This window comes from Panthera leo, chromosome D3 (genome assembly GCF_018350215.1).
Source record: "Panthera leo isolate Ple1 chromosome D3, P.leo_Ple1_pat1.1, whole genome shotgun sequence".
Taxonomy (NCBI): domain Eukaryota; kingdom Metazoa; phylum Chordata; class Mammalia; order Carnivora; family Felidae; genus Panthera; species Panthera leo.
Genome location: NC_056690.1, coordinates 8,022,896 through 8,043,494, shown reverse-complemented (window position 1 = coordinate 8,043,494; position 20,599 = coordinate 8,022,896). Strand labels below are relative to the sequence as shown.

The window sequence follows — 20,599 nt, the reverse complement described above, 5'->3', positions numbered from 1 at the left end:
GTACCTACAACTGGACCTGCTGGATCAGAAGACAGGCATATGATACTACCAAACCATTCTCTAAAGGGGGTGGTTTGTTTTTTGTTTGTTTTTGAGAAGGGAAGGGGCAGAGAGATCGGGAGAGAGAGAATCCCAAACAGGCTCCTAGCTGTCAGCACAGAGCCGCATGCAGGGCTCGATCTCATGAACCATGAAATCATGACCTGAGCTAAAATCAAGAGTAGGTCACCTAACCATCTCAGCCACCCAGCCACTCCTAAAGGAAGTGCTTTAATTCCCACTCTCCTCAGCAGCTCTGATTGCCGGATAGCTTCACTAACTGTATTATTTCTATAGCTGCCATAATAAGTCACCACAAAATTAAGTAGCTTAAAACAACAGAAATTCATTTTCTCACAATTCTGGAGGCTGTAAGTCTGAAATCAAAACATTGGTAGGGCTCCGCCTGAAGGCTCTAGAGGATCCTTCTTTGCCTCTTCCAGCTCCTGGTGTTTATTACACCTGCTAGGACCTCTGGTACAATACTGATCAGAAGCTGTAATAGCAAGCCTCTTTGTCTCCTTCCCTACCTCAGGAAGAAAACTTTCTATATTTTACTATAGTATTTGCTGTAGGTTTTTTTTTTTTTTTAAGTTTATTTATTTATTTTTGAGATAGAGAGTGAGAACGCAAGCAAGTGGGGGAGGGGCAGACAAAGAGGGAGAGAATGAGAATCCCAAGCAGGCTCCACACTGCTAGCACAGAGCCCGATATGGAGCTCAAACTCATGAACCTTGAAATCAAGACACGAGCTGAAATCAAGAGACAGACACTTAAGTGACCAAGCCACCTGGGCACCCCTGCTGTAGGGTTTTAATGAATGCTTTATTAGATTAAGAAAAGTCCCCTCTGGGGGCACCTGGGTGGCTCAGTTAGGTGAGTGTCCGACTTCAGCTCAGGTCATGATCTCATAGTTCGTGAGTTCGAGCCCCACATCTGGCTCGCTGCTGTCAGTGCAGAGCCCATTTCAGATCCTCTGTCCCTCTCTCTCTCTGCCCCTCCTCAGTTTATGCTCTCTCAAAAATAAAATATTAAAGAAAGAAAGGAAGAAAGGAAAGAAGGAAGAAAGGAAGGAAGCCCCTCTGTTCTCAGCTTGCTAAGAATTTTTATCATAAATGGATACTGAATTTTAAAATAATGCTTTTTTCTGCTTTTTAAAAAAATGATCAATGAGCTTTCCTTTTTCTGTTATGTGGTGAATTACACAAATTGATTTCCAAATATTAAGCCAACCTTGTATTCCTGCAATAAAATCAACTTGAATGTAATGTATTATTCTTTGTATTTATTGCTGGATTTGATTCACAAATACTTAAGATTTTATATCTCTTATTGAGAGAGGCTGGCCAAAATTTTTCCATTCTTGAAATGTCCTTGCTGGATTTGGGTGTAATGTGAACTTGGGGCAGGGAGGAATACACACAACATAAAATTTACCATTTCAACCATTGTAAAGTGTACAATTCAGTGACATTTAAAATTCAAAATTCAAAAGTTTATCCACAATGCTGTGCAACCATTGCACTATCTAGTTCCAGAACATTTTCATCAACCCACAAGGAACCCTGTATTCACTCAGCAGTTACTCCTCATACCCACATCCCCCTGGTCCCTGGAAATAATTTTTTTCCTGGCAATCATCCATCTGCTTTCTGTCAGCATGGATGCACCTATCTGGGACATTTCATATAAACAGAATCATACAAAATTTGTATGATTTTTGTGTCTGACTTCTTTCACTTTTCATAATGTTTTCAAGGTTCATCCATGTTGTAGCAGGTGTCAGTACATTGCTCCTATTTTTTTTTTTAGATGAATAATACTCCACTGCATGGATATAACATATTTTTAACAAACTATAGAAATGATCTCTGAAAGTACAAGTCTTTGGACATAACATATTTTTATCCATTCATCCGTCGGCAGACATTTGGGTTGTTTTTACCCTTTGGCTATTGTAAATAGTGCTGCTGTACGCGCTCATGTATAAGAACTACTTAATTTAAAGGAATATACTCAGGGGCACCTGGGTGGCTCAGTAGGTTGGGCATCTGATTTCAGCTCAAGTCATGATCTCACTGCTCATGAGTTCAAGCCCCATGTCCAGCTCTGTGCTGACAGCTCAGAGCCTGGAGCCTGCTTCAGATTCTGTGTCTCCTTCTCTCTCTGCCCCTCCCCAACTCACACTCTATCTCTCTCTCTCTCAAAAATAAACAAACATTAAAAATAAATAAAGGTACAGACTCAAACTCTGTGAACGAAGGTCTGTGTTACAAAGAACAGATATGAATTATGGCAACTTTTCTTGGAGGATAACAAATGGATTTGCCGGAAGAAGGAGCCTGGTGGAAAGGGAGAGAGCAGAGCAAAGTCAACAAACATTTACTGCCTACAATGTGCTGGGTACCGCCCTAGGCACTGGGGATACAGCAGTAACAAAGCAGACAGGGCCCCCGCTTTCATGTGGAAGAAGAATCATCAGGCGAACATATCAATTAGGAAGATTATTTCAGACAGTGATAAGGACGATGAAGAACACAGTATCTCATGATGTGCCAAGAAAATGACCTGGGTGGCGGGAACTCCCTAGACTGGGGTGGTCAGGGCAAGAAAGTCTCTCTGAAGAGGTGATACCTGCCTTGAGGCCTGGCTATTCTGAATTTCACTTTCCAAATCTGTAAAATGGAGATAAGGACACATATCTCATGAGGTTCTTCAAAGGCTAAATAAGTCGAGTTTATAAAGCACTAGCATAGTCTTGATACATACATTTGATAAATGAGAGCTACTATTCACGGGATATTAGGTGTAATTTTATAAATTAATACCAAAATTAAAGAACCTAGATACCTAGGGGTTGTCATTGCTGATGGGCTTGGAAACTTGACTTTTTCAGAGACCCTCAACGGACTTCACAGACTTGTCCAGGCTGCCCATGTCTCTCTGTGACCCACCCCCTATACCTGGACAGCCGGAGGAGATGCAGCTGTTAAGTGAAGTGACTCCTAGATTCGGCGACAGCCCTGCCTGGTGCCAGTGTGGACACTGCCTCCCGTCCCAACTCCCTGAGAGCCACAGGTGCCTGGAGGAGCTGTGCTGTCGGAAGAAGGCTGGCGCCTGCATCACCACCTCGGAGCCATTCAGGAAGCTCGTCTTGTCCCGGCGCGTCCTGCGGTTCCTTCTGCTCTACCAGGAGCCCTTGCTGGCGCTGGACGAAAACGCCAACAGCCAGCTGCGGCACTGTGCCTACAGGTGCTACACCACCTGGCGCTTCGGCTCCCAGGACCTCGCTGACTTTGCCATCCTGCCCAGCTGCTGCCGCTGGAGGATCCGGAGAGAGTTTCCCAAGAGTGAAGGCCAGTACAGTGGCTTCAAGAGTCCTTACTGAAGGCACGGGGCTGAGCAGTCATGTGAACATGACCTTTGTTTGCAACCTGAGCTTGACCTGCAAAGATCTGTGGCCAAATTTTCAGCCAAAGGGAAATGTGTTTTCCTCTCCTGCAGCTCTATGTGTGTCAGAGAGCAGACCGAACAAATAGGCACAAAAGCCAGAACCCCTCAGCATGGACCGAGTCAAGAAATTCAGATTGATGTCTCAGTTCTGTCACTGGGAAGTTGTGATCCTAGGCCTTTAACCTCTGTTCCTCGTTGCCCTATTACCCAACCTATCTCACAGAGATACTGGGAGGACAAATTGGGAGAGTGTACATGAACTTTCTTGTTCATGCACAAAGAGCTACATGAAGGCAGAGCAGCTCCTTATGAGGCCAGAGTGGGATAATGGACAACTACGAACAAACCCTAACAAACCGTTTGGGTGCTGGTTGGAAAACGTGGATGATTAAAAGTGGCCACAAATTCTTCGGCGCTGATGCCTCAGAACCTGAGGGTTATGTCTCCTCCCCTTGCATCTGGGCAGCTCTGATTGCTTTATCCAGTACTACAAGTAACGCTGTGCCAGCTTTGGGGTCTTGGTCTTGAGGCTGACAGGAAGCTTCCGCTTCCTGTCCCTTGACACATCTGCCGTGAAGGAAGCTAGCCCCGGTATAAACGTCCATCCTGAGACCACCCTATTGTGAGGAAGCGCAAGTGGCCACATGGAGAATAGAGACACCTGACCAGTCCCCAGCTTTCAGGCCTTCCAAACCCACTCACTAGACATGGGAGAGAAGCCTTCAGGTCATTCCACACCCTGCTCACAGCTTACTGCAATTGCATGAGACGCTTCCCAGGGAACCCGCAGAACAAAATTGTTGCTGTTCTTTTTGTCTTAACGTTTATTTATTTTGAGAGAGAGAGTGAGCACGTGCAAGCGGAGGACAGGCAGAGAGAGAAGGAGAGAGAATCCTAAGCCGGCTCTGCACTGTCAGCACAGAGCCTGACGGGGGCTCAGTCCAACGAGCCATGAGATCACGACCTGAGCTGGAATCGAGTCAGACGCTTCACCGACTGAGCCACCCAGGCACCCACGGAACTGTTGTCTTAAGCCACTAAATTTGGATTGTTTGTTACACAGCAACAGATGACTGGGACAGAGAGCAAGCCTGACTCACTGGAACAGAGGCTCAGCCTATACCTGGACCACCACAGAAGTCCCTTAGGGGCTTAGGTGTCTGTTCAGCAATTCTATCGGGGCTGCAGACCAAATCAGGTAACCCACCAGACCAGCTCTGCAATCCATCCGATCTCACTGCTGAGCTACCCAATACATTCTAATCCACATCCTACTTCTATGACTGGAAGTAGCTACTGCTGTTAAAAACTAGAAAAGGCCACGTTTATGCCTTTAACGTTCTGTACTTTGCAGACAATTAGAATGGATGAGGTTTGGATGCTCCTTAAAAAGTAACTCACACCCAAACCTTTACCATTTCTATACGTCAACTGCTAAGAATATGAAAATGGAGAGTCAGGAGGTTTTAGGATCCTCCTTCAGGATTTCCTTTTCACGGTTTTGGCACTGGAATTGATTATTTCTAAACAACTATTTTTAATTTAATTTTTTTTTAACGTTTATTTATTTTTGAGACAGAGAGAGACAGAGCATGAACAGGGGAGGGTCACAGAGAGAGGGAGACACAGAATCGGAAACAGGCTCCAGGCTCTGAGCTGTCAGCACAGAGCCCGACGCGGGGCTCGAACCCACGGACCGTGAGATCATGATCTGAGCCGAAGTCGGATGCTTAACCGACCGAGCCACCCAGGCGCCCCTCTAAACAACTATTTTAAAGAATAAATAGAGACCACTATTCAACACTGTGAGTGATGAAAGATCTGTGATTTTTTAGCACATATTCCAATATTTGCCATTTAGATACTTTTTGAAAACCAGATGCTTTCTACTGTATTAATGTAAATCAAATATGAACAAGACACTTTTTTTTTTTGACCCAGGATTTTATCTGGCTTTAAACTCAGGAATAAGCTAGGCCAGACTGAACTTTCATTTTTGCTACTGTTCAGAGGTAGTAGATAGGACTTCTTATATATATGAGATCTTTTTGAAAAGTGAATGATACATTACTTCTTCAGAATTTAAACTTTTACTCCTAGAATTGTATGTAAGAGCTACAGATCTCCATTCTGACAACCTCTGAGCCTTTATACTTTTTTGGGGTTTTTTTTTTGTTTTTGTTTTTGTTTCTGGTGCCTTCTCCCTGGTTTCTATCACCTCTGGAGATCCCAAATGGAGTCAGAATGTGGAATGACAGGTAGTCACTGGATCCACCTACTATTCTCCTCTACCTTCCTCACAGATGCTTTAGGTGAGAGGGTGATGTGTTATGCCAACCGTGTGTGAAATGTCTGACACTTCCTGCAATAATATGCACCATATTTGTAACTTGTTTTTAGCCTACTGCATAAAGTAATGTCATCAGCAAAGGCATCCCAAGGAGAATCACACTTTGTAGGGACTGTTTCCTTGGACTTACTTCCATTATTCTATATGGTAATTGCCGGGTAGTCACTGTTTCCTGTCTGTGTTCATGCTTTTTTGTAAATGTTGACAGATTTCATGTAGCATTGGTAATGAACTTGCATTCCTCTCTTCAGAGGGCACAAGTCTTTGAACACTTCCTAATTCTAGCTTGGCAATGTACTTGTCTTAACTAGACAGTTTTGATAATAAAAAGTAATGTATAATTTATGATAACTGTAGTGCTCCTTTTACTTCCTTTTCTCAGAAGATCCCCAAATCACAGTCACTCATTGACACTTTCATTCAACATATATTCACTGAAGCACTATGACATAGTAAGATATATATTCGGTCTCTATTCCCCGTTCCTGACACCAAGATACATATTTGGTCTCTGTTCCCAGAGCTCCTAATTCCCTTGGAATTTTCTGGGTGTTAAGAGTGTCTTATATTCTGATGAGGCAACGCTTGGTGGGCTCCTAACTTCAGGACGGGGGCTGGTAACCAGAGAGACCAAGCCATGATCGGAAGCTTAGAACTTTGAGCCCCACTCTGCATCCTCCAGGATGGAGAGGGGTTGGAAATTTAGTTAATAATTGATTGTGCCTACGTAACGAAGCCCCCGTAAAATTGTCTAAATTGTGAGATTTGGAGAGCTTCTGGATTGATGAATACATCTACATGCTGGAAGGGTGGTGTTCCCCAACCCCACAGGGACAGAAGCATCTGTGCTCAGGCCCCTTAAGGACCTTGCTCTATGTACTTCTTCATTTGGTTGTTCATCTGTATCTTTTATTATATCCTTTATAATAAACCAGTAAATGTAAGCAAGGGTTTCCCTAAGTTCTATGAACCATTACAGCTTGACATTTGGTGAAATCAGGAGGGCCTAGGGGCTTAAATGCAAATTCCCCTCCCCAACCTGTTCCCATAGAAGAAGTCACCTAGACAAATGACCTTCTCTGGCATATGGAGCAGATGCACTTTCTGCTGACCCCTGAATAGAGAGTTTGAGTTCTCTGCCACCCATGGAATTATCCAAAAGACAATCACATCCTCCTGTGGGAGCCACAGGGCACCTCACTCTCATGATACTGCAAAACATGACTGCCTCCCACTGCCTCTGGTTGTTCACTCTGTTCCCAAATGCAACCTTCTGACCTCTGATTATGTGATTAATAAACTGCTGCCATTTTCACCTGTGTAATGATGGGTGTCATGCATTTGGCCATCTCCATAATCTTAGGATGGGAATCCTTCCCTCACCAATGGGGTGAAAAGGAGGTGATTAAAACACCCCTAATTCCTGGCCAACTGGCCGCCCTCAAAAATTAAAAGGCTTGGCATGGTTTCTGCGCAGTCACTGTCTGTATAAAGCCCTGCCTTGTAGAGCCTGCAAGAAACTGGGACCACCACCCCCCTTTTATTCAAATGAGCCAAACGTGTGCACTGGGTGTGGTTTTTCACTTCCTACTGCTTATATATTTCTCAACCCATATTCTAATCCCATGCAGTCATCATTCTGGGAATCCCGAGTGTCCCCTGACTCATTTCTGCCCTCTTTGGAAGAGATCACTATCTTTTTTTGCTTTTACTGTGATCTTTCAGTTTCCTCTTTTCCAGTCCCAGAAGGATTACAAATTATGTTTCCAGACATGATTCACAGAGAGGATTTTGCATTTCTAACATCCTTAGTTCCTCTTAATTGTCAAGGTCACATGAGACTGAGTCTTCTGGAATCAGCAGAGGAGGTAGCTAACACTGACTGGCCATTTTAACCAAATAATTGCCTTTTTTTTTTTTAAGTTCATTTTATTAATTTTGAGAGAAGGAAAGATCAAGGGAGGGACAGAGAGAATGGGAGAGGGAGAGAATCCCAAGCAAGCCCTGCACTATCAGTAAAGAGCATGACACGGGGCTCGAACTCACAAACTGTGAGATCATGACCTGAGCCAAAATCAAGAGTCAGATGCTTAACCAACTGAGCCACCCAGGCACCCCTAAATAACTGCCATTCTTGACAAGGTTGAACAAGTGTCTTATGCAAGCTTGTTGAGTATGGTAACTTATGAGCTATATTTTATTTCCCCAAGCAAAAAATAAGCTCCTCAAAGGCAAAGGGTTCATCTTGGTTTGGGGTCCATTGCATGCCTATTCCAGCACATGGTACAGTAGGAAAGAGACTCTGGAAACTGATCACCTGAAGTCAAATCCTGCTCACTCACTAATTAGCTCAGTGGCCTCAGGCAGTTTATCCAATTCTTAGAATGCTCAGTTGTATCTTTGTGTCCAAGGGTTGTTTTAAGTCTTAAATATTATAAGTGTAAATGTATGTAGAGCACTTTGCTCACCACCTGTTGCAGTGTAAGCACTCAATAATGTTGGCTATTATTATTTTTTAAAGTTTCAGGGGCACCTGGGTGGCTCAGTCGGTTAAGCATCCAACGTCTGCTCAGATCATGATCTCGCAGATCATGGGTTCGAGCCCTACATTGGACTCTGTGCTGACAGCTCAGAGCCTGGAGGCTGCTTCAGATTCTGTGTCACCCTCTCTCTCTGCCTCTCCCCCACTTGTGTTCTCTCTCCTTCTCTGTCTCTGTCTCTGTCTCTCTCAAGAATGAACATTAAAACAATTTTTTTTAAATAAAGTTTTAGCCATAAGTCTAAATATGCTAGCTAGTCATTGATGTTATTTTTTTAAGTTTATTTATTTATTTTTAGAGAGAGAGAAAGAGAGAGAGCATGAGCAGGGGAAGGGCAGAGAGGGAGAGAGGATCCCAAGCAGCTTCCACGCTGTCAGCATGGAGCCCAACTCAGGGCTCTATCTCACAAACCATGAGCCAGATGCTTAACCAACTGAGCCACCCAGGCGCCCCTGTTATTTGGATGGTGCCCTAGTATCGCTCCTAAACCCCAGGCCCATATATTTAACCACCTCTAGATATTCTACTTAAAATACTTTAGAGGCAAATCAAATGGGTACAAAGGAGAAATCACTATCTATCTCTGCTCTCTCCACCTCACCCACAGGTGCTCCTCCAGAAGTTCCAAGCTCAGTAATAGCGTCACCTGCCATCAGCTCAATTTCCCAAACCAGAAATCCAAGGGACAATCTCCATGTCCCCTGTCCCCTTTCTCTATCCCCATTCCATTCAATCTCATTAATCCCCTCAGCAAACATTTACCAAGCAACCCAGCACTGCACAGGTGGTGTGGATAAACAAGTAAACAAGATAGGCTCCCCTGGAGGCTAGGTGCAGCAGGGGAAGCAGGTAAGCGATATGTAAAGAAATGAGACGGGAATAGCTTGGGATAAAGGGTATGAGAAAAACAAGCAGCATGCTGTGAAGAAACAATAGAATTACTTCTGACAGGGGTCAGGGATGGCCTCTCGAAGGAAGTGGCATTTAAGCTGGATCTGAATGTCAGGAAGTTGACAAGTTGGAGGAACACAGGGACAGCAAGTGCAAACACTGAAGTGGAAAAAAAGTGTGTTCCAAGAGCTGTCCGATGGCGAGTATGACAGGGACATTTACTATACAGTCCTCGTCTTCTGGGTCTATTTGGGGAGGGACTCGTTTTCTTACTGCTTCATAAATGGTGTGGGTCCATCCCAGTGAACCAGAAGGTTAAAGAAAGGCAAAATCCACACAGGCAAGAGTAACCATGGGGGGCTTTGTGGAGCTCGTGAGACATGAGCTGGCCCTCCCTAGATGAAGAGAGCGGGAACATGGGACACACTGTCTGGTGGGATGAGAAGAGGCACTGCTGACAGGAACAGTAGCATGAAGCAGGCCCAGAAAGAAATGAGAATGTATGTGCTCAGATTACTGGTAGACCTGGCTGGCTCCCCAGAAAGGAGATGAAGATTAAAAAGAGACTGATTTGAGGAACTTACTTAAACAAAACAAACAGAAAAAAAAAGCATAGATGTTTGGACCAATTGCAAAGTCAAGATGGGGCAACTCTTGGGTTGCCCAGGGACATGAGGAGAGCAGTGACTCAAGAACATCCTTTGGGCAGTCATGAGGATGTTGGCTGGAGGGGAAACCTAGAAAGTTGGCTGGGATCATATAGGAGTGACTAAGGAAGCAACCTGACAGGAACCCCTGGGGGAGGGGAAGGAAAAGAAAAAAAAAAAAAAAAAAAAAAAAGAGAGAGAGGTTAAAATGGGAGAGAGCCAAAGCATAAGAGACTCTTAAAAAAATGAGAACAAACTGAGGGCTGATGGGGGGTGAGAGGGAAGGGAGGATGGTGATGGGTACTGAAGAGGGCATCTTTTGGGATGAGCACTGGGTGTTGCATGGAAACCAATTTGACAATAAATTTCATATATTAAAAAAAAAAAAAGGAAGCAACCTGGACTCCTAAGTTGGTGATGGTGACAGGAAGAAAAGAAAGAATCCAAGAAAGAATTGTGTTAAATTCCTTCAGGTCCAACAATGGGGGATTGGTCAAATATGTTAAGGCACACTCATGTAACAGAGTTGCACACAGCAACTTAAGATGATGCCAGAGATGGGTATCAAATGACACTGAGAGACAGTCAAGGCAGGACACAATGTGCATGACATTTTTCCTTAAGGACAAGGTGAGCCTTTAATAAGAGTGCTCTCTTGCTCTCTCTCTTTTCCAGCAAAGATAGTATTTGTTAAAAACCTTTAATCTTTCTTGAATGTACATTTAAGAAGAGCCTCCTCATTCCTCATTGGAATATACCATGGATAATGACAAATCAATTTAGAGATATCAGAAAAGGTCAATGGCATTTCCTGAAATCCAAAAATCCAGATTAAAAACCATCTTTTCAGTTTTCTGTCTATCATGGTTTGTTTAGGTAAGTTAATGAAGAGTTAGCTTATGGCTGGCTCTCTACCCTGTCATGGGCTGAAGTTTGCACCCCCACTGGATGCACATGTTGAAATACTAACCCCCATTATCTCAGAATATGACTGGTTTGGGGGATATAGCCTTCAATGAGGTGATTAAGGTAAAATGAGATCATATAGGTGGGCTCTATTCCAATCTGACTGGTGTCCTTTTAAGAAGAGATTGGGACACAGGTGCAGAGGGAAAGGACTAGGAGAGAAGCCTAGAAAAAATGAACCATGTTGATACCTAGACAGATGTTGGAGTTTTGCCCTCCAGAATTGTGAGGAAACAGATTTCTATTGTTTAAACCACACTGTCTAATCCAGTGAAGAAATGGGCAGAAAACATGAATAGACACTTCTCTAAAGATGACATCCGGATGGCCAACAGGCACATGAAAAGATGCTCAACGTCGCTCCTCATCAGGGAAATACAAATCAAAACCACACTCAGATATCACCTCACGCCAGTCAGAGTGGCCAAAATGAACAAATCAGGAGACTATAGATGCTGGAGAGGATGTGGAAAAACGGGAACCCTCTTGCACTGTTGGTGGGAATGCAAACTGGTGCAGCCACTCTGGAAAACAGTGTGGAGGTTCCTCAAAAAATTAAAAATAGACCTGCCCTATGATCCAGCAGTAGCACTGCTAGGAATTTACCCAAGGGATACAGGAGTACTGATGCATAGGGGCACTTGTACCCCAATGTTTATAGCAGCACTCTCAACAATAGCCAAATGATGGAAAGAGCCTAAATGTCCATCAACTGATAAATGGATAAAGAAATTGTGGTTTATATACACAATGGAGTACTACGTGGCAATGAGAAAGAATGAAATATGGCCCTTTGTAGCAACGTGGACAGAACTGGAGAGTGTGATGCTAAGTGAAATAAGCCATACAGAGAAAGACAGATACCATATGTTTTCACTCTTGTGGATCCTGAGAAACTTAACAGGAACCCATGGGGGAGGGGAAGGAAAAAAAAAAAAAAAAAGAGAGAGGTTAGAGTGGGAGAGAGCCAAAGCATAAGAGACTCTTAAAAAATGAGAACAAACTCAGGGCTGATGGGGGGTGGGAGGGAGGGGAGGGAGGGTGGGTTATGGGTATTGAAGAGGGCATCTTTTGGGATGAGCACTGGGTGTTGTATGGAAACCAATTTGACAATAAATTTCATATTAAAAAAAAAAAGAAATAGACTAGCTTTAGGGTATTTTTTCTGATATACAATTTTTTTATTATAATAAATATTTCTTTATTAAAATAAATAAATAAATAAACCACACTGTCTATGGTGCTTTGTTATGGCAGTCCTACCAAATACACCTCCTTTCTTTCTTTTTAATTGTAACAAATATATCCTGAATATAAAACATAATGCTTGGACTTGGCAGTTCGTCAGATACTGAAATATAGAATTTCCATATGATCCAACTATTCCACTTCTAGGTATATACCCAAAAGGACTGAAAGCAGGGACTCAAATACATACCCATACACAAATGTCCATAGCAGCATTACTGACAATAGCCAAAAGATGGTAACAACCCAGTGTCCACCAACAGATGAGTGGATAAACAAAATGGGATGTATCTATACAATGGAATATCATTTGGCCATAAAATGGGATGGAGTTCTGATACATTCTACAACATGCATGAACCTTAAAAACATTATGCTAAGTGAAATAAATCAGACACAAAAAGCCACACGCTGTATCATTCTATTTACACGAAATACCCAAAACAGGCAAATCCATAGAGACTGAAAGTAGAATAAAGGTTACCAGATGCTAGGGGAGGAGGGAAATAGAAAGCTGGTGTTTAATGGGTTCAGAGCTTCTATTCGGGAGGATGAAAAAGTTCTAGAGATGGATGGTGATGATGGATGGTGATGATGGTTGTACAACATTGTAAATATACTTAATGCCACTGAATTGTACACTTAGAAATAGTTGAAATCAAATTTATGGTATATATATATTTACCACAATTTTTTAAATTGCCAAAAACAAAACCAAAAACTAATGCATAGGCAACTGAGCAATTTTTACATTTTGTGGATATTTCTTTATGGTATTAAAAATATGTACTTTCTTTACAGCATCTAGACTTTCTTTTAGTCTGAGTCTCAAATGGAGGCTGCAGCCAGCTTTCTGTTCAGATTTCCTCATACCCCCCAAAGGCATATAAATGTGTCTTGTAAGCAAATATTCCAGTGGAGACCCCAGCAGGGCCAGCAAGCCAGAAGAACAATATTTGCAAGGATGTTCAAGGAAGAAGGGATAAGCCAGAGGTTGGTGGGTATAAATCTTACCTTTGGCTTTCTTAGGGTGCAACTCAAGCACTGACCTTGCCTGAGGCATTGACTTTGCCATCCACCATCAGGAAAAAAAAATGTCTACTTTCCTAATGGGAATAACTCTGCCTTCGCTTCAGATAAAGCGCTAGAGGACAAGGTTCACAAAGGCACTTGCTGATCCCTGTGTTGAGTCAGGCTCATATGCAGGTAGGCATCGAATGTGCACTGCGACCATTCACAATTTGAGGACTGCCTGGCACAGCACTTGGATTCAGCTTTGCTTGTTCAGGGTACGTCTACAGTTGTTCCTGTTGCCAGGAGAGCAAAGTGGTTGGCCTCCACGGAGGGTGAGGTGGGAAAACCTGTCTGCAGCCAGGCAGAGCCAGTGAGCCATTACTGAGCGTCTTCATGATGCAGAGGCTTCTGAATGTGCCACAGAGGCCTCATCAAAAAAGGGCTGGGAAGGTCGTCCTGGAAATGAAGGTGGCCCCCAGGAGAATAAAGGGCAGCTGAAGCTGCTGCCTCATAGAAACACATCCAAATGTCGACCTGAAGCAGAGGGGTAAAATGACAGTGAGTAGAACATTTTAGAAGAGAAAGGAATTCCTGTGGGAAATTCACTTTAAATAAATCCAATCTAAAAGAATCCACATTTACAAAAAAAGTAAATAGTGTGGGTGAAAGTGATTTTTGTTTTACAAAGGGTTCATAACAAGATAAGATTCCTTTCTTTTTTTTTTTTTTTTTTTTTTTTTTTTTTTTTAATATATGAAATTTACTGTCAAATTGGTTTCCATACAACACCCAGTGCTCATCCCAAAAGGTGCCCTCCTCAATACCCATCACCCACCCTGCCCTCCCTCCCACCCCCCATCAACCCTCAGTTTGTTCTCAGTTTTTAACAGTCTCTTATGCTTTGGCTCTCTCCCACTCTAACCTCTTTTTTTTTTTTTTTTTTTTCCTTCCCCTCCCCCATGGGTTTCTGTTATGTTTCTCAGGATCCACATAAGAGTGAAACCATATGGTATCTGTCTTTCTCTGTATGGCTTATTTCACTTAGCATCACACTCTCCAGTTCCATCCATGTTGCTACAAAAGGCCATATTTCATTTTTTCTCATTGCCACGTAGTATTCCATTGTGTATATAAACCACAATTTCTTTATCCATTCATCAGTTGATGGACATTTAGGCTCTTTCCATAATTTGGCTATTGTTGAGAGTGCCGCTATAAACATTGGGGTACAGGTGCCCCTATGCATCAGTACTCCTGTATCCCTTGGATAAATTCCTAGCAGTGCTATTGCTGGGTCATAGGGTAGGTCTATTTTTAATTTTCTGAGGAACCTCCACACTGCTTTCCAGAGCGGCTGCACCAATTTGCATTCCCACCAACAGTGCAAGAGGGTTCCTGTTTCTCCACATCCTCTCCAGCATCTATAGTCTCCTGATTTCTTCATTTTGGCCACTCTGACTGGCGTGAGGTGGTATCTGAGTGTGGTTTTGATTTGTATTTCCCTGATAAGGAGCGACGTTGAACATCTTTTCATGTGCCTGTTGGCCATCCGGATGTCTTCTTTAGAGAAGTGTCTATTCATGTTTTCTGCCCATTTCTTCACTGGGTTATTTGTTTTTCGGGTGTGGAGTTTGATGAGCTCTTTATAGATTTTGGATACTAGCCCTTTGTCCGATGTGTCATTTGCAAATATCTTTTCCCATTCCGTTGGTTGCCTTTTAGTTTTGTTGGTTGTTTCCTTTGCTGTGCAGAAGCTTTTTATCTTCATAAGGTCCCAGTAATTCACTTTTGCTTTTAATTCCCTTGCCTTTGGGGATGTGCCGAGTAAGAGATTGCTACGGCTGAGGTCAGAGAGGTCTTTTCCTGCTTTCTCCTCTAAGGTTTTGATGGTTTCCTGTCTCACATTCAGGTCCTTTATCCATTTTGAGTTTATTTTTGTGAATGGTGTGAGAAAGTGGTCTAGTTTCAACCTTCTGCATGTTGCTGTCCAGTTCTCCCAGCACCATTTGTTAAAGAGACTGTCTTTTTTCCATTGGATGTTCTTTCCTGCTTTGTCAAAGATGAGTTGGCCATACGTTTGTGGGTCTAGTTCTGGGGTTTCTATTCTATTCCATTGGTCTATGTGTCTGTTTTTATGCCAATACCATGCTGTCTTGATGATGACAGCTTTGTAGTAGAGGCTAAAGTCTGGGATTGTGATGCCTCCTGCTTTGGTCTTCTTCTTCAAAATTACTTTGGCTATTCGGGGCCTTTTGTGGTTCCATATGAATTTTAGGATTGCTTGTTCTAGTTTCGAGAAGAATGCTGGTGCAAGTTTGATTGGGATTGCATTGAATGTGTAGATAGCTTTGGGTAGTATTGACATTTTGACAATATTTATTCTTCCAATCCATGAGCAGGGAATGTCTTTCCATTTCTTTATATCTTCTTCAATTACCTGCATAAGCTTTCTATAGTTTTCAGCATACAGATCTTTTACATCTTTGGTTAGATTTATTCCTAGGTATTTTATGCTTCTTGGTGCGATTGTGAATGGGATCAGTTTCTTCATTTGTCTTTCTGTTGCTTCATTGTTAGTGTATAAGAATGCAACTGATTTCTGCACATTGATTTTGTATCCTGCAACTTTGCTGAATTCATGTATCAGTTCTAGCAGACTTTTGGTGGAGTCTATCGGATTTTCCATGTATAATATCATGTCATCTGCAAAAAGCGAAAGCTTGACTTCATCTTTGCCAATTTTGATGCCTTTGATTTCCTTTTGTTGTCTGATTGCTGATGCTAGAACTTCCAGCACTATATTAAACAGCAGCGGTGACAGTGGGCATCCCTGTCGTGTTCCTGATCTCAGGGAAAAAGCTCTCAGTTTTTCCCCGTTGAGGATGATGTTAGCTGTGGGCTTTTCATAAATGGCCTTTATGATCTTTAAGTATGTTCCTTCTATCCCGACTTTCTCAAGGGTTTTTATTAAGAAAGGGTGCTGGATTTTGTCAAAGGCCTTTTCTGCATCGATTGACAGGATCATATGGTTCTTCTCTTTTTTTTTGTTAATGTGATGTATCACGTTGATCGATTTGCGAATGTTGAACCAGCCCTGCATCCCAGGAATGAATCCCACTTGATCATGGTGAATAATTCTTTTTATATGCTGTTGAATTCGATTTGCTAGTATCTTATTAAGAATTTTTGCATCCATATTCATCAGGGATATTGGCCTGTAGTTCTCTTTTTTTACTGGGTCTCTGTCTGGTTTAGGAATCAAAGTAATACTGGCTTCATAGAATGAGTCTGGAAGTTTTCCTTCCCTTTCTATTTCTTGGAATAGCTTGAGAAGGATAGGTATTATCTCTGCTTTAAATGTCTGGTAGAACTCCCCTGGGAAGCCATCTGGTCCTGGATTCTTATTTGTTGGGAGATTTTTGATAACCGATTCAATTTCTTCGCTGGTGATGGGTCTGTTCAAGCTTTCTATTTCCTCCTGATTGAGTTTTGGAAGAGTGTGGGTGTTTAGAAATTTGTCCATTTCTTCCAGGTTGTCCAATTTGCTGGCATATAATTTTTCATAGTATTCCCTGATAATTGTTTGTATCTCTGAGGGATTGGTTGTAATCATTCCATTTTCATTCATGATTTTATCTATTTGGGTCATCTCCCTTTTCTTTTTGAGAAGCCTGGCTAGAGGTTTGTCAATTTTGTTTATTTTTTCAAAAAACCAACTCTTGGTTTCGTTGATCTGCTCTACAGTTTTTTTAGATTCTATATTGTTTATTTCTGCTCTGATCTTTATGATTTCTCTTCTTCTGCTGGGTTTAGGCTGCCTTTGCTGTTCTGCTTCTATTTCCTTTAGGTGTGCTGTTAGATTTTGTATTTGGGATTTTTCTTGTTTCTTGAGATAGGCCTGGATTGCAATGTATTTTCCTCTCAGGACTGCCTTCGCTGCATCCCAAAGCGTTTGGATTGTTGTATTTTCATTTTCGTTTGTTTCCATATATGTTTTAATTTCTTCTCTAATTGCCTGGTTGACCCACTCATTCGTTAGTAGGGTGTTCTTTAACCTCCATGCTTTTGGAGGTTTTCCAGACTTTTTCCTGTGGTTGATTTCAAGCTTCATAGCATTGTGGTCTGAAAGTATGCATGGTATAATTTCAATTCTTGTAAACTTATGAAGGGCTGTTTTGTGACCCAGTATATGATCTATCTTGGAGAATGTTCCATGTGCACTCGAGAAGAAAGTATATTCTGTTGCTTTGGGATGCAGAGTTCTAAATATATCTGTCAAGTCCATCTGATCCAATGTATCATTCAGGGCCCTTGTTTCTTTATTGACTGTGTGTCTAGATGATCTATCCATTTCTGTAAGTGGGGTGTTAAAGTCCCCTGCAATGACCACATTCTTATCAATAAGGTTGCTTATGTTTATGAGTAATTGTTTTATATATCTGGGGGCTCGGGTATTTGGCGCATAGACATTTATAATAGTTAGCTCTTCCTGGTGGATAGACCCTGTGATTATTATATAATGCCCTTCTTCATCTCTTGTTACAGCCTTTAATTTAAAGTCTAGTTTGTCTGATATAAGTATGGCTACTCCAGCTTTCTTTTGGCTTCCAGGAGCATGGTAAATAGTTCTCCATCCCCTCACTCTCAATCTAAAGGTGTCCTCAGATCTAAAATGAGTCTCTTGTAGACAGCAAATAGATGGGTCTTGTTTTTTTATCCATTCTGATACCCTATGTCTTTTAGTTGGTGCATTTAATCCATTTACATTCAGTGTTATTATAGAAAGATATGGGTTTAGAGTCATTGTGATGTCTGTATGTTTTATGCTTGTAGTGATGTCTCTGGTACTTTGTCTCACAGGATCCCCCTTAGGATCTCTTGTAGGGCTGGTTTCGTGGTGACAAATTCCTTCAGTTTTTGTTTGTTTGGGAAGACCTTTATCTCTCCTTCTATTCTAAATGACAGACTTGCTGGATAAAGGATTCTCGGCTGCATATTTTTTCTGTTTAGCACACTGTAGATATCGTGCCAAGCCTTTCTGGCCTGCCAAGTTTCAAAGGAGAGATCAGTCACGAGTCTTATAGGTCTCCCTTTATATGTGAGGGCACGTTTATCCCTTGCTGCTTTCAGAATTTTCTCTTTATCCTTGTATTTTGCCAGTTTCACTATGATATGTCGTGCAGAAGATCGATTCAAGTTACGTCTGAAGGGAGTTCTCTGTGCCTCTTGGATTTCAATGCCTTTTTCCTTCCCCAGTTCAGGGAAGTTCTCAGCTATAATTTGTTCAAGTACCCCTTCAGCACCCTTCCCTCTCTCTTCCTCCTCTGGGATACCAATTATGCGTATATTATTTTTTTTTAGTGTATCACTTAGTTCTCTAATTTTCCCCTCATACTCCTGGATTTTTTTATCTCTCTTTCTTTCAGCTTCCTCTTTCTCCATAACTTTATCTTCTAGTTCACCTATTCTCTCCTCTGCCTCTTCAAGCCGAGCCATCGTGGATTCCATTTTGTTTTGCAATTCGTTTAAAGCGTTTTTCAACTCCTCGTGACTGTTCCTTAGTCCCTCGATCTTTGTGGCAAGAGATTCTCTGCTGTCCTGTATACTGTTTTCAAGCCCAGCGATTAATTTTATGACTATTATTCTAAATTCACTTTCTGTTATATTATTTAAATCCTTTTTGATCAGTTCATTAGCTGTTGTTATTTCCTGGAGATTCTTCTGAGGGGAATTCTTCCGTTTGGTCATTTTGGAGAGTCCCTGGCGTGGTGAGGACCTGCAGGGCACTTCCCCTGTGCTGTGGTGTATAACTGGAGTTAGTGGGCGGGGCCGCAGTCCGACCCGATGTCTGCCCCCAGCCCACTGCTGGGGCCACAGTCAGACTGGTGTGTGCCTTCTCTTCCCCTCTCCTAGGGGCGGGATTCACTGTGGGGTGGCGTGTCCCGTCTGGGCTACTTGCACACTGCCAGGCTTGTGTTGCTGGGGATCTGGCGTATTAGCTGGGGTGGGTAGGCAAGGTGCACGGGGGCTGGAGGGGCAGGCTTAGCTCGCTTCTCCTTAGGTGATCCACTTCAGGAGGAGCCCTGTGGCAGCGGGAGGGAGTCAGATCCGCTGCCGGAGGTTTGGCTCCGCAGAAGCACAGAGTTGGGTGTTTGCGCGGAGCGAGCAAGTTCCCTGGCAGGAACTGGTTCCCTTTGGGATTTTGGCTGGGGGATGGGCGGGGGAGATGGCGCTGGCGCCTTTGTTCCCCGCCAAGCTGAGCTCTGCCGTCCGAGGGCTCAGCAGCTCTCCCTCCCTTTGTCCTCCAGCCTTCCCGCTTTCCGAGCAGAGCTGTTAACTTCTGACCTCCCAGACGCTAAGTCGCGCTTGCTGTCGGAACACAGTCCGTCCGGCCCCTCCGCTTTTGCCAGCCAGACTCGGGGGCTCTGCTTGGCCGGCGAGCCGCCCCTCCGCCCCGGCTCCCTCCCGCCGGTCCGTGGAGCGCGCACCGCCTCGCCGCCCTTCCTACCCTCTTCCGTGGGCCTCTGGTCTGCGCTTGACTCCGGAGACTCCCTTCTGCTAATCCTCTGGCGGTTTTCTGGGTTCTTTAGGCAGGTGTAGGTGGAATCTAAGTGATCGGCAGGACGCGCTGTGAGCCCCGCGTCCTCCTACGCCGCCATCTTCCGGAACCCCAGTACCGATAAGATTCCTTTCAATAACATTTCAATGAAATTATATAAAAATGGAGTCCTCCTTTTTAGGAGCTAATCTATCAAAGAGCCTGGGCTGCAAACAACTAGCTGTGAGAACCCTTGAGACCTCATCTTAGTTTTCTTATTTGCAAAAGGAAAAGGCAGGGCTGAATATGATCTCTTAAGCACTTTTTTTTTTAATTTTTTTTTAACGTTTATTTATTTTTGAGACAGAGAGAGACAGAGCATGAACAGGGGAGGAGCAGAGAGAGAGGGAGACACAGAATCTGACACAGGCTCCAGGCTCTGAGCTGTCAGCACAGAGCCCGACGCGGGGCTCGAACTCACGGACCGTGAGATCATGACCTGAGCTGAAGTCGGACGCTTAACCGACCGAGCCACCCAGGCGCCCCTCTTAAGCACTTTTAATATGAAAATGATTCCTCCAGGGACGCCTGGGTGGCTCAGTCGGTTAAGCGTCCAATTTCAGCTCAGGTAATGATCTCACAGTCTGTGAGTTCGAGCCCCGCGTCAGGCTCTGTGCTGACAGCTCAGAGCCTGGAGCCTGCTTCGGATTCTGTGTCTCCCTCTCTTTCTATCCCTCCTCCACTTGCACTCTGTCTCTCTGTCACTCAAAAATAAACATTTAAAAAAAGAGAGAGAAAAATAAAATCCAAAGTTCATACCATCGTCTCTGAGGCCCTATTTGATCTGGCCCCTGACTACCTCTCAGGGTCTTAGCTCACTTCACTCTCCTCCTTGCCCACTACACTCCATTCA

General features: G+C 43.2%; 2 protein-coding genes across 10 annotated transcripts in view; one reads left to right on the top strand and one right to left on the bottom strand.

Annotated features, from left to right (window-relative positions):
• IFT81 (intraflagellar transport 81) overlaps positions 1-20,599 on the bottom strand; it is a 198,285-nt gene that overhangs the window by 163,085 nt on the left and 14,601 nt on the right. The window lies entirely within an intron of this gene.
• P2RX7 (purinergic receptor P2X 7) overlaps positions 1-20,599 on the top strand; it is a 63,943-nt gene that overhangs the window by 41,905 nt on the left and 1,439 nt on the right. Inside the window, exon 13 of one of the 4 annotated variants that reach the window (XM_042911260.1) lies at positions 8,990-9,191. The exons of 1 other annotated variant lie outside the window; for it this stretch is intronic. In XM_042911260.1, coding sequence (XP_042767194.1) covers positions 8,990-9,019 — 30 coding nt within the window. In that variant the 3' untranslated portion in view covers positions 9,020-9,191. Of the gene's footprint in view, positions 1-2,935; positions 3,699-4,555; positions 4,719-8,989; positions 9,192-20,599 lie in introns of those variants that run through there. 2 more of the 4 variants (XM_042911259.1, XM_042911258.1) reach the window with 2 other exon arrangements.